The 12,990-nt window shown below is 38.9% G+C and overlaps 1 protein-coding gene across 1 annotated transcript; it reads left to right on the top strand.

Moving 5' to 3' along the window:
* The first annotated feature begins 4,342 nt into the window (after nt 1–4,342).
* Nucleotides 4,343–12,731, top strand: LOC149838602 (aspartate aminotransferase P2, mitochondrial-like). Its single transcript, XM_090006685.1, has 12 exons — nt 4,343–4,465; nt 4,604–4,704; nt 4,787–4,864; nt 6,424–6,618; nt 6,815–6,853; nt 6,945–7,034; nt 7,136–7,244; nt 7,322–7,431; nt 7,743–7,886; nt 7,962–8,128; nt 11,858–12,122; nt 12,429–12,731. The coding sequence occupies exons 2-12, from the start codon at nt 4,633–4,635 to the stop codon at nt 12,558–12,560; spliced, it is 1,401 nt and encodes a 466-aa protein (XP_089862811.1). The 5' UTR covers nt 4,343–4,465; nt 4,604–4,632; the 3' UTR covers nt 12,561–12,731.
* The last annotated feature ends 259 nt before the right edge of the window (nt 12,732–12,990 follow it).

Raw genomic sequence — 12,990 nt, forward strand, 5'->3', positions numbered from 1 at the left:
TCTTGTGAAGTTAGACCATCGACACAAGGTACCTTTAGATACGCATGTGTGATGTATCTCAACACATTTACCTTATTTTACCCTACTTAAATTTCAAACACAATAAAACTACCTTTGGATCGTTTATCGTTTCATGAATCTAAGTACAACAAGAATATTGGCTAAAACTATATGAAAGTATAATTTATTTTTTTTGACAACATACGTGTATTCAATCACTTTGGTGACATGAATTCACTAAGTCATCTAGCTATCCTTAATGCCAATATTTAAACAATCATTCACGCATGCATAATTATAAATAAATGCATGAACAATAACCCAAGCCAAGCTTAAATGGATAAAACCCTGGGTCCTCAAGCAGGAACCGGTCTGAGAGCATTCTGAACCGATTTGAAATAGCCCCAAACCAGTTATCCAAGGGTTCAAACTGGTTCTAAACCTTATGAACCGGTGTTAAGTATAAACAAAAGTTCATAAAACCCTATAACCGTATGCCAAAATCCCTGTATTTTCTTATATTTAAGAAAACAGAGTTTTAGCATCTCAGAACCGGTGAGAAACTGGAAGGAACCGATCAAAAATGGCTCTGAACCAATCCCAGAAGGGGCCGAATCAGTCCCTGATCCGGTTCAGGCCAAATAGTGCCTGGACATTACTGTATCCGGGTCAAAACCAGTTCAAACTGGATCCGGGTCGGACCCGGTTGTAACTGGATCCAGGTCAAACCCGATATGAACTGGATCCGGGTTCTGACCAGGTTTGAACTAGATCCGGATCGGGCCCAGTTTGAACAGGATCCGGGTCGGACCCGAAATTAACTGGATTCGGGTCAGACCCGGTACTGACCCGGGGTTAACCGGATTTGGGCCAAACCCAGTTTGACTTAATCCGGGTTGGGCCTGGTATGAACCGGAATCGGGTCTGAACCGATATTAGACCTGATTTGGTTCCACCCGATCAAAAACAAAAAAAGAACAGAAAACTCGAGGGTTTTCTGTTTTTTTTTTAGAAAATCTGAGGATTTACCCTCTTGGTTCGTCGGTGATCCACGTCACCTGCCGGTGACTCACACCGAAGCCCCGCCGTCGACACATCTCCGACAAACCTGTCGCTCGACAGAAGAAAGGATGCCAAAAAAAAGGGTTTTGTCGCCCTGGATGCCGCGTGACGCCAGACGATCGACGGTGGAGAAAGCAACCAACGAAAGTTGCCTCCTCTCGATGACGCATCCATGGTGTCCTGCAGGCGGTCAGCGAGAAGAAAACCCCGCAGCCCAACGGCTACAGGTAAAGGACCCGAGCATGATTTATTTATTTATTTTACTCTGTCGCCCTATGGCGACAGTCGTTGACTGCCGGCGACACCATGTCGCCCCACGGTGACCTACTGTCGTCAGCTTGCAACGTCGCCCCACGATGACTACGCTTTGCCGGAAAAGCTCTATCGCAAAAAAAGGCCATTGAACTCGCAGCGAAAGCGGGGTGTGGGCCTATAACCCATTGTTGGGTTGGTCCGCTTGTGCACAAACAGAAAACAGAGAGAAGGCGGTGGAGAGCATACCTGAGGCGGCTATCGGAGAACCGGATCCGATGGTGATGGTGGCTGGAGCAGGGGGCTTCTCTCCTCAGTCGGACTGCTGCCCTCCACAAGCGCAGGCAACTGGATGCAGTCGGTGAGCAAGATCGATCCTTTTCCCTCACCGGATGGAAGGTAAGATCACAAACCTCTATTCCTTTTTTGTTTTTCACTAATTTTCTGTATATTGTTTTGTATGGGGTTGCTCATGAAACCCCCTTTTTATAGACACAAAATGGGAACGGTTGTGTAACCGTTCCCCCTTATTTGTGCAGGTTTAACAGAAGGAGCATCTTCCAGAGAGGAAGCGTTACCCACATCGTGGGTAACCACCACCAACGTGGTGGTTTATCCCAATCACGGGCATATGGATTGATGCAAGTTGTCGGATTGCATGCAAAAAAATGGGTTTAAGTGACAGTTACAAATGTTGCTGAAGTTAGAAGGCAGATGAGGTGCAATTTAATTGCACACTTTAATGTTCTATTGCACCTGATCGTAGTGGGTGATCAGGTGCAACACACTCAACTGGCAGGTGATCAAGTTCAGCAATGCAATCCCATTGTACCTAATCCTTCTTCTTGAAGATAGGGTACTGTTTAAAAAAGTTTAGACTGCCGTTATTATTTTTTACATGATTTTGTATGCCATTCACTCTCTGTTTCGACAAGATGGGGTTAGACAAACCCTTTCCAGATATCTCTTAAGCCTCATGTGGCAGAGGAATTCGAACCTGGGCCTTAAGCTTGGCAGAGGACCTTACCACCTCGTTGTTATGCCACTCACTCGTATTGCACACGCATACATATGCACACACACACACATAGAAACATGCAGATCAGAAGAGAGTAACAGTGAATGCGGCAGTGGCACAAAAAATTTTCGTGCAATTGAATGTGCCACGTTTGTGTCCACTGTTGCACTCTTCTCTCTATATAATTTATTTATTTAAAATACATAAAAAATTCTTAGATGAGCCGGGTCTAGTCAGCTATATATCCAAGAAAAATCATATCTCAAACCCGACCTACATGTTACCTGGATCGGGCTTCTGTAAAACTAGCTAGATAATACCTGAGTATGTAGTTTAAAATTTGTGCTCACACCGGGTTGTTCCGGTTCAAACCGGGTCAGATCCACGGCATTCATGACATATAACTAAGACTGGTGGGCACATTTCTTTGTGGAGCCTCATTGACAATTGATACCTAACAACATCCATGGATCCGACTATAAGGACCAACATCAAGACTTTGAGATTCAAAGATCAGAACTGACCTGCAAAATCTAGTGCCAAGTGCAACTACCATTCATCCCCATGATTAGCTATGGTTATGGACTTCCACAAGGCTGGCAAGTGGGGGATCCATCCTTGAAGACGTGCTATTATTGATTTGATGAAACCGGTCCATCCGGATTGACCCTTTGTGGATCGGGGAAAAACGAGGCCCGTCTGCATCGTTCCTTTCGGATCGGGATGGAGGACATGAAACGGGGATGAAGGTTAAAATCAAAACCCGTGCAGGATGGAGGCGGAGATGGACTTATGCTTGTCTTTTTAATCGAATGGAGCACAAGCTTGTCTCGATTGAATTAACACTTTTTTTGTCTATTCATTGATTGTGTTCAGATTTTCTGCTGTTAACGATCATAATATGATTTTTACAGTTTAAATTTATATATTGACCTAATTTGAGCCCCATTCTCTTTCTCATTTTTTTAATATTTTCATTTTATTTTTTTAGCATGCTACACAAACAAGTGAAAAAATTTCATTTAAAAAATTATCATACCAAAACATATAATGGGCTAAATTTTCTTTTACTGTAAGAATTTATCTTGCTTAGAAACTGGCCTTAAAATCTCCTCTCATCCATATTCATTCTTTCATCCACCTAGCTCCCCACCCGTCACTGAGTACTAGGCGTCTACCCAAGGCTGGTTTTAGATGAATCGGACTCAATCCAAACATGGGTATCATAGAGTTGGATAAATTGGATCCACCATAACTGTGTCTGGATCACAATCAAAACAGAAGCATGGTCTTCAATTTAAGTTGGGGAAAGCCCTTACCACTTACCCAGATCCAGATCCAGATCCAGATCCAATTATCAACCTGGGTTTCGGATTTTATTGGGTTCGAATCCACTGTTTCTATTGGTTCATTTGGATATCAAACCCAAACCGGTGCCGTTCAGTCATTTGACATCCCCACAAGCTCCACCAGCCGTTCGTAATAGCCCGTTTCAGTAATAACGCCACCATTCATCTCCGAGATGAACGGCTAGAAATTGTGGTTTAGTTGCACCTCGCAACATGTTGGCATCACCTACGTACCGGTATGGCAAATATCGTTAGGTATTCGAAAATATCACCAAAAAAGCGTGATATTTATCACCCATTTCAAAGGTCAAAATATCGCGACATATTTAAGATATCACGATGATAATTTTTTTTTAAATATCACACATTGATCACAATATTTCAGTTTTATTGACTACACTTCGGAGAAAAGAAATGTATATGTTTCTATGTAATATTTTAATTTATTTAGTTCAGACGATATTTTCAATAAAATGCAAGAAATGTAAAATCATTATTTCAAGATTCTCACCGCCCATTCAAGGGCTTGACCGTAAAGATGCTTCATCGATTTTCAGAACCCACAAAGAAAAGTTCCCAAAGCACAAAAAACCAATCATTGCCGTCCATTTTATAAATGGACGGCTGACGATTTACTGGCTTGTCCGCTCGCCACGAGTATCTCGTTTTCGATCCTCCCTCATGGAGATCATCGCTTGTGATCGCTTCCTCCTATTTTTAATCCGCTCCCTGTGACCCCACCAACACTCTCTGCCGATCTCCCTCCTTCTCCTCTGCTCCCGCGGTGAGTTCCATCATCGTTTCTGCTCCCACGAACCGAATCGATTGCTAAAATCACACGAGGTTCCCTATCGAAGTTGATCGAATCCACTCTCTTGTTGAATTTCGCTTTCTCTGATCGTGAAATGGTTTGTGATTTCAGATTAGGTTCTTGTTGTTTCTGGAGAAAGAATGGCGTCTTCGATGCTCGCTACGGCCTCCGCGCCACCATCGTCATCAATGGCTGTTCGTGAGAGCTCAAGGGTTGATTCCCACTTTGTAGAATCGATTTTTTTTATGTTGGTATTCTAATTCTCAGACTCGTTTGATCGTTTATATCTTGCAGACAACGAAGGCGTCGTGGGCGACACTGGGGCGCCACGCTTTCGGAAAAACAAAATCAATCGGCCTTAGAAAGATGCTGGTAAAATTCAACTATACAATCATGCTAATTTGGTTCAACAGTCCCTTTGATTTATTTTTGCATAGTTTTTGTTTATCTATTTGTGGTTTATTTGTTTGTGGGTGTTTTTGTGATGACTTTTCTTTCTCTTATTTCAATGGGTATTATATACTTGGTTTTGGATCCATCCACTTATCCAGAAAAGTGGGATAAATGTTCTGCTTTGTGACTTGATGGCATAGCCTATCCTGCTTATCCACAAAAATTCATTAGCTGGGATGTTTTGTTGATTTGTGCGTTGAAATAGACGATCTTATCATGCATTTTTTGGATAATTGGGTACATCCATACACCACTACTGGTGATCTGTTTTATTGATATCCCCTGCTAAGAGCTCTCAATATGTTGTGGATGAAAAATATGAAGGGAGGGTGGTCTAGATGCATTGAGCTTCCAATTGCATCCCTCTGTAGAAGAAGGAAAATAGAAACAAATTCGTTACTTGACTCTTTTGCTAATCTGTTTCTAGTTTTATTCATTGTCTTGTTGGTCTTTCTGATGGGAAGATATCTTGATTCATGGGTTATGCAACTTTGCAAAAGTAAAAAGAGGGAAGAGGAAAGTGGATCTCTATCGGCATTTCCGCTAATAATAAAGTGAAATAATGTACACAAGTAGGAGTCATAACGAAGACACGGAATCACAAACCGCTGTAGCATTGGGACGCAGCACCATTGCAGCATCCTGGCTTATATGGTTGTTCTCTAGCGTCTTTATAGAAATACATGATTAACGGTATGCAGAGAGGAAATTAGGAAAGGAAGTTATTCAAAAGTTATGGCTAGGGTTTCAAGAAGTAGAAACAAGAGGTTTAGTACTGTTATGCATGTGAAAGAAAGTAGGATCATTTTAATTTTAAAGAAGCTGAAGGAGAAGATGATGGATAACATGCTTGATGGAAATGAAGATGACAGGTCTTCAAACGTAGCATGATGGATCTAAATCTTGTCTTTATCCAGAAGAATCAAGGTTGATCCATTCTGAGTTCAAGCCCTGACCAAGTGAAAAGGAGAAGGGTTGGATGTGGTTGGATGTGGATATGTCTGCCCTATTGGCAGCAACATAACACACGTGACCTTTGGTCAGTATTCTTCTAGCCTTTGTATATGATAAGAGAATGTTCTTTTATCTTTTCTCAATAATTATGTAGAGGAGCATGCATATGTGCCTTAAATATGGAAACTCAGATATTAAGAAAATTCTTCAGAGAAATGTGCTCTTCTTCATGACAATAAGTTTCGTTTCACTTACAAGAGTCTTTAACTTTATGCAGTTTTTGAAATCGCTGTCTGAAAGCATTTTTAAGATGAATTAAAATAAACAATTGAATGGAGCATGCATTTTGTGATATATTTCTGTGTTACAGTTTTGTGAGAGAAAGGGTTCTTGTTAATTGTGGCCATATCATATTAAAGTTTGCTTGGCCCCTCTTTGTAGATCCTTGCGATGAGACTATTGTTTGTCTCAAGTATTACCAACTTACCATGAATGACTTATGAACTTTTAACCTTTTTCCCCAGCCTTCTGGCAGAATAACAATGACAGTTGCAGTTAAAGTTTCTCGATTTGAGGGGGTCACAATGGCCCCACCAGATCCCATTCTTGGAGTTTCTGAAGCATTCAAAACAGACACAAGTGATGTGAAGCTTAACCTTGGTGTTGGAGCTTATCGAACTGAAGAACTTCAATCCTATGTTCTTAATGTTGTTAAAAAGGTCATTATTTACGCCTGATACTCTAGCTTGTGCTTTTTATCAAAATTACAAAGAAGAATGACCCCAAAAATATAGAAGCCTCTTTTTTTTTTTTTTGCATAAAACACACACAGAGTCATCCTTTTTTTTTTAACTAAGGAAGATAGTATTGATGGCCATTAGCATAATTTCCTTTTGCTTTTCCACCCATTTGAAGGCAGAGAATCTCATGCTGGAGAGAGGGGAAAATAAAGAGGTATGTATGGACTTTTGTCATACAAAATCCATCACATCATCATTTCAATTATAGTTGCTTTGTGATTTGCTAAAGTATACTGGATCTGCAGTATCTTCCAATCGAAGGTTTGGCCTCATTCAACAAAGTCACTGCAGAATTGTTGTTAGGTGCAGACAATGCTGCCATCCAGCAAGGAAGAGTATGCATTGATATACATAATTTGGAGCTTATCTAAAAATTTGACACAAAAGAAGTACAAATCAAAAGGAATGCATCTTTGATATGTAAGTGCTGTTGCAGGTTGCAACAGTACAAGGCCTTTCAGGGACAGGTTCTCTTCGATTGGCTGCAGCATTCATACAACGATATTTTCCTGATGCAAAAGCACTAATATCTTCTCCAACTTGGGGTATGCATTGCCATTGACTTTTTAATTTGTGCAGCTTGTTTCCATGCTTATAAATATTTTTTTCTTTTTCTGAACAGGCAACCACAAAAACATTTTCAATGATGCTAGAGTTCCTTGGTCTGAATACCGATATTATGATCCCAAAACAGTTGGGTTAGATTTTGATGGTATGATTGCAGATATCAAGGTGAGATGGAAATGTCAAAATTGTTGTGTTCAAGCTAGCACATGGTTTATGGTTAACTCAGCTAAGTATCAATTATTTTGAAATCAAAATTCTCATAAAAAAAGTTGAAAAACTAAGAATGATGATCAACGAATCATCCTGAAAGAGGTTGGTGAAAAGATCTTTTTCCCTTACCATTGTACATATATTTGGCCTTTCTTTACCAGCATTTACATACATTGACTTATTTTTCATTGAGAGGATGGTGTTGGATCTATCCTAAACCATAATTTGATTGCTGATGATGTCACTTTTGGTTTTTTCTCCTTCAGGCTGCACCTGATGGGTCATTCGTGCTTCTTCATGGTTGTGCTCACAACCCAACTGGCATTGATCCAACTCCTGAACAGTGGGAGATCATTGCTGATGTAATCCAAGAAAAGAATCACATCCCATTCTTTGATGTTGCATACCAGGTAAGTTAGCTATTAGAGATTCAACATTTGGAGGTTTAGGGTATAATGATGATCCTGAATTACAAATATCTGTAGGGATTTGCTAGTGGAAGCCTCGACGCAGATGCCTCTTCTGTAAGATTGTTTGTAGCTCGGGGTTTGGAACTTCTGGTTGCTCAGTCATACAGCAAAAACTTGGGCCTATATGCCGAAAGAATAGGAGCAATAAATGTTGTATGCTCTTCCTCCGATGCAGCAGCAAGGTGAAGCAATCAAAACCATTTTTCTTGTCTTTAATGCAGATACAAACACAAACATGTGTTTGTATGTATCCACTGCCTATGTACAGATTATGTGTAGGCTGCAGCGGAGCTAAGCGTGCCCAAGCCTGGGTTGTTCGAGCTCAGCTCAAAACTTACAAACCCAGGCTGGAGCTTGGCTTGAAGTTGAAGTATGGTTCGAAAACTCGGTGAGTCGGGAATCGGCTCGTCCATCAGTGACTTGTGACTCGGCTGGGTCAACTCGGTGACTCGGTTGGGTCATGTCAACTTTTGATATTGAAGAAAAATAATGTAATATTAATCAAGTAAATACAAAAAAAGCTAGAAAATGACATGATTTCTTCTAAAAATACTAAATAAATCAAATAACATCATGCTAAGTTACAATTAAGCTACATCTAGACATTTACTAATAAAAATTTGAAATACCGAACAACTAAACTAGTGTCTCCAGCTATAAAGTATAGATTATAGTAACATAGTTCATGTAAGCATCTTAACAATATCAATGAATTAAAATAAAACAAAGCATTGAACTAGTAAATTTTCAACAAATTGAAATTGACTAGTAAATTTTAGTATTAAACAACTACAATTATAGTGTGTACCTGTAAATGACTGCAACATGCCAAGTGCCAACAACTAAAGTCTAAACTTCCATAATCTACACACCATAGTCCACAGTCCACACTTCATCATATATTTCACTTTTCAGCTGCATACTTTTATTTTCAAGTTTCAAGTTGCAAATTTAACAAATCACAACAATTCTAATTGTTCACTTCTAAATGCTACTAGATTATCAACTTCATGGTCAATTACATCATCATACATTAGAATTCATTCAATTATTCATCTGAACATAATTAAAATATTAAACAATTAAAAATTAGAGAATAAACTCCAATAGTTCAATTCTTCCATCCAAACATTAGAAAATATAAACCTTAATGTAAATTTAAGTCTTAAGAGTTTGCACTTTGGATTTCAAGTTTCATCACAAATCATGATCACACAATTCTCATGTTTAAAATTTAAACATTAAATTTTAAGTGATTAGTATTAACAAAATCACAAGGCCAAACTCCACATTGCTAGTTATCTTCCATTGGTGAATTTGAATTGGAAGGATTAATATGCTCAGAAGATGGCTCGATTATAGGGGTAGGAGCACTTGCTATTTTGTAGAATCCATGTCTGGGTCTACCTTATCATCTCCACCATTCAACTCTCTTGATGTCTTAAACTGGGCCTAAGGGAGTAATTATTCAGCTATTGACAGTAAGCAAGCACAAAAGCATAAATTCTCTTATCACAAACACAATAAAGATCAACATCTTATGTTAAATGGCCACCCTATGAGGTCATACCAAACTGCCTGAAAAGAATGGGCATTTGATTATGAAACTAGGCACCGGTTTTCAAAAGCTGTTACCTTAAAAGCTTAGAGGAAACTCAAGAACAATTTAGTAGAACCGAAGCACAAAAGTGTATACTTATTTCTCTGAATGCTTCAATCCAACATGAGTTCTAGATTATGGATTTGACAAACAGTTTCAATCCAAATGGAAGTTTGAGACAAATTTTTCCAAATGCTTCTATTCAAGAATTTGAGAAATAATTTTCAAATCAATGGGAAGCTGGAGTCAGATATAGCAATCATGTCAGGGCAAGACTTGCACTTGCTGCCCATCCAATGAAATATAATGCACAAACATCAAACTCTTTGGCATGTCTCCTTGCTCTTACCATGCCAAACCTCAATCGCTTCCTCTTCCCAGCCTCAACGGAAAACAAAAAACAAAACAAGAACAAAAAATAACACACCATCTCCGAAGAATCAAATCAAAAACTCAAAAAGAAGAAAAATAGAGACGAGATGAAACATTTGCACAAGGTGGGAAAGGAAATGGTATCACAAAAATCGTTTCCCTATGGGGGGTGGATGGGAAACAATACCATGCATTTTGGGCATTTCATAGAAGCTCACCTAGTTCCTTTTGGGCTCACATTTCCCAGAAAGAGGGAGAGAGCCTTCTCCTCTCGATTCACGTTTCAGAGAGAGAGAGAGAGAGGGGAACTCAACGGATTCGTCGGTCTACCGGATCGACGATCTGCTGCCGTTGGTCAGCTGCCTTGTCATCGTTGGGAAACAAGGGATGAAGAAAGGGAGAGAACTCAAAGAAGAACAGGAAACCTAAATCGGGTTTCATGTTCCCCATTTTAAGTTTTTTTAATTTTTAAGTTTTACTTTAAGTTTTAACTTTTAAGTTTAAATGTTTAACTTTTAAAAACTTTAAGTCTTTAAAGTTTAAACTAAAAAACAGGTGTTATGACTTTTGTAACTTGTTTTTAACTTTTTCATTTTTTGACTCGGCCGAGTCATGAGTGACTCGTGACTCGACCGAGTCAAGTGAGTCATTTGGAAAACTCGCCTGATTTTGTTTTATAAAAAATCATCAAAACTCACTGAGTTTTTTAATGACTTGTGACTCGGCCGAGTGAACCGAGTCTCGGACAAGTCAGGGCGAGTCCTTGCTTATATCAAGTCCAACATGGTTTTTGACCTAATGGATGGGCGATCTGGGCCGAGTCAACCCAGTCAATGAGTTGACCCGATGAGTTTTCAAACCATTTGAACTGAGCTTGGGATTGAGTGCTCAAGCTTGATATATATATATATATATATATATATATATATATATATATATATATATATAATGTTGAAGGAGAGGGGCCTGGTTTCAAACCCATGACCTTAAATAACCTCAACTTCAACATTTCGTGACATGTCAAACAGTGCTTTACATATACTTACTAAATGAGTTTAATCATCCCTTAACGAGCTTAAACTGGTGTTTGAGCGCGGTCTTGTTTATCTAATCAAGCTTATGTTTTACATGAGCTTGGCTTGTTTTATAAATAAACAAGACCAGTTTGAGCTCTGTCTCGTTTATCTAATCAAGCTTATGTTTGACATGAGCTTAGCTTGCTTTATAAATAAACAAGCTCAAGCAACTCGGTTCATTGTGCACCCCTAATTATGTGTGATGCATATGTTCTTAGCGCACACAGTCTAAATCTCTATGAGACCCATGTTGATAAGGTGCAGAATTTTAGATGGCTTGGACATGGTAAATACTGCATTGTATGGTCTTGCTGTAACTGAATATGCAGTTCTTATGTGAATTACCTGAGATCATGATTGGAGCCTCATAAAACGGTTTGATTGTTAGTGTTGAGATGGCAGAATCAGTTCATAACCTCTCTAGAGCCTTTTATCTGGCTATTTTTGCAAAATTGTTATTGTGAGCACAAGAAAGGCTACAGTTAACAAAGTTTCTCATGGAAGCAGATGTAAAGCCTACCATTGGTTTTGGCTGTAAGATGCTGCAGGCATGATGCCTTGCTTTGTTTCTCTATTCTGATGACTTTTCAGTGTGGTTTAGACCTAGATTAGTTTCATGGGCAGGGACAACCTTGACCATGATGTGACCAAACAAATGATATCATCTCAAGCCTGGAGATTTATGTCCTTGGAGAGGAATGTTACCACATTGAATCAAAGCCTAAAAGAGTATTTTTACCAGAACAGGAAACTTTAGGTAGCTTTGAATATAAGAGTTTGGATAATCTGGACTAAAAGGATGCTGTACCCAGATATTAGCTGATTACATGCACTTCTTTTCTCTCATTCTCCTTTGTGCACAGGGTGAAGAGTCAATTGAAAAGGCTTGCAAGGCCGATGTATTCAAATCCTCCTGTTCATGGGGCTCGAATTGTTGCCAACATTGTTGGAGATCCAACTTTGTTCAATGAATGGAAAGACGAAATGCAACTCATGGCTGGACGAATAAAGAATGTGCGACAGAGACTTTATGACAGCCTCATGGAAAAGGATAAAAGTGGGAAGGATTGGTCGTTCGTTCTTAAACAAATTGGCATGTTCTCCTTTACGGGATTGAACAAAAATCAGGTAAAATCAACTCAACATTGTTTTTGCATCAATAGATAAAATGATACATGACTGAAATATGTATATATATATATATATATATATATATATATATATATATATATATATATATATATATATATATATATATGAAATCTCTGGGACTATTAAATCCCTAATTACATGGTTCTTGGCCATCCATTATACTACTGAAAGCTGGCTACAAGGACAGATTTTCAGGACCAGCTTGCATATGCTGGAAATGACAAGCTCTTCTAATTCACCTGTCTGTCATCTATCTGACATTGGTTTTCTCGGATTGATCAGAGTGACAACATGACTAATAAGTGGCACGTGTATATGACCAAAGATGGAAGGATATCCTTGGCAGGATTATCTTTATCCAAGTGCGATTATCTGGCTGATGCAATTATTGATTCTTATCATAATGTCCATTGAGATTGGCGGATCACAAGTTTTATACTTGTCGGCAGCTATGCTAGAGATGTTGAGTTTGGCACTTTATTAGGGATTATGAATAAAGATCAGGGTCTGTATGTTGAACTTTGAACTTTATTGTTCTGATAATTATCTTGAAGTTTTGATATTCATCAAGGGTGGATTTTTGTTGTAGTCTGTTTTTTTTTTTAATGAGATTCCCTTAAAATTTAAGTCGGTCTTATTCTCCTGGATTGCTTCCTTGAAAGTTCATGTTAGGTTTAGTTATTGCAGGTTTTGCTGAAGATTAGTCCAGTAAAACAAGTTCTATGCAATGGTATGGTGTGGACTCGGTACACACCGATCCACGATTCAAGATCCAAACGCATGTGAAAGCTTAAACGATAGAGTCTGGACAGAACTTTGAGAAACGGGTTTTTGGGACCCGAGC

The sequence above is a fragment of the Nuphar pumila genome, chromosome 5, assembly GCF_984573655.1.
Source record: "Nuphar pumila chromosome 5, dmNupPumi1.hap1.1, whole genome shotgun sequence".
Classification (NCBI taxonomy): domain Eukaryota; kingdom Viridiplantae; phylum Streptophyta; class Magnoliopsida; order Nymphaeales; family Nymphaeaceae; genus Nuphar; species Nuphar pumila.

Bases quoted from the DNA above. Each gene is read 5' to 3' on its own strand.
- LOC149838602 (XM_090006685.1), top strand. From the start codon at position 4,633: ATGGCGTCTTCGATGCTCGCTACGGCCTCCGCGCCACCATCGTCATCA. The intron at 7,887-7,961 runs GTAAGTTAGCTA...AAATATCTGTAG, and splicing joins TCTTTGATGTTGCATACCAG to GGATTTGCTAGTGGAAGCCT. The intron at 8,129-11,857 runs GTGAAGCAATCA...CTTTGTGCACAG, and splicing joins TCCTCCGATGCAGCAGCAAG to GGTGAAGAGTCAATTGAAAA.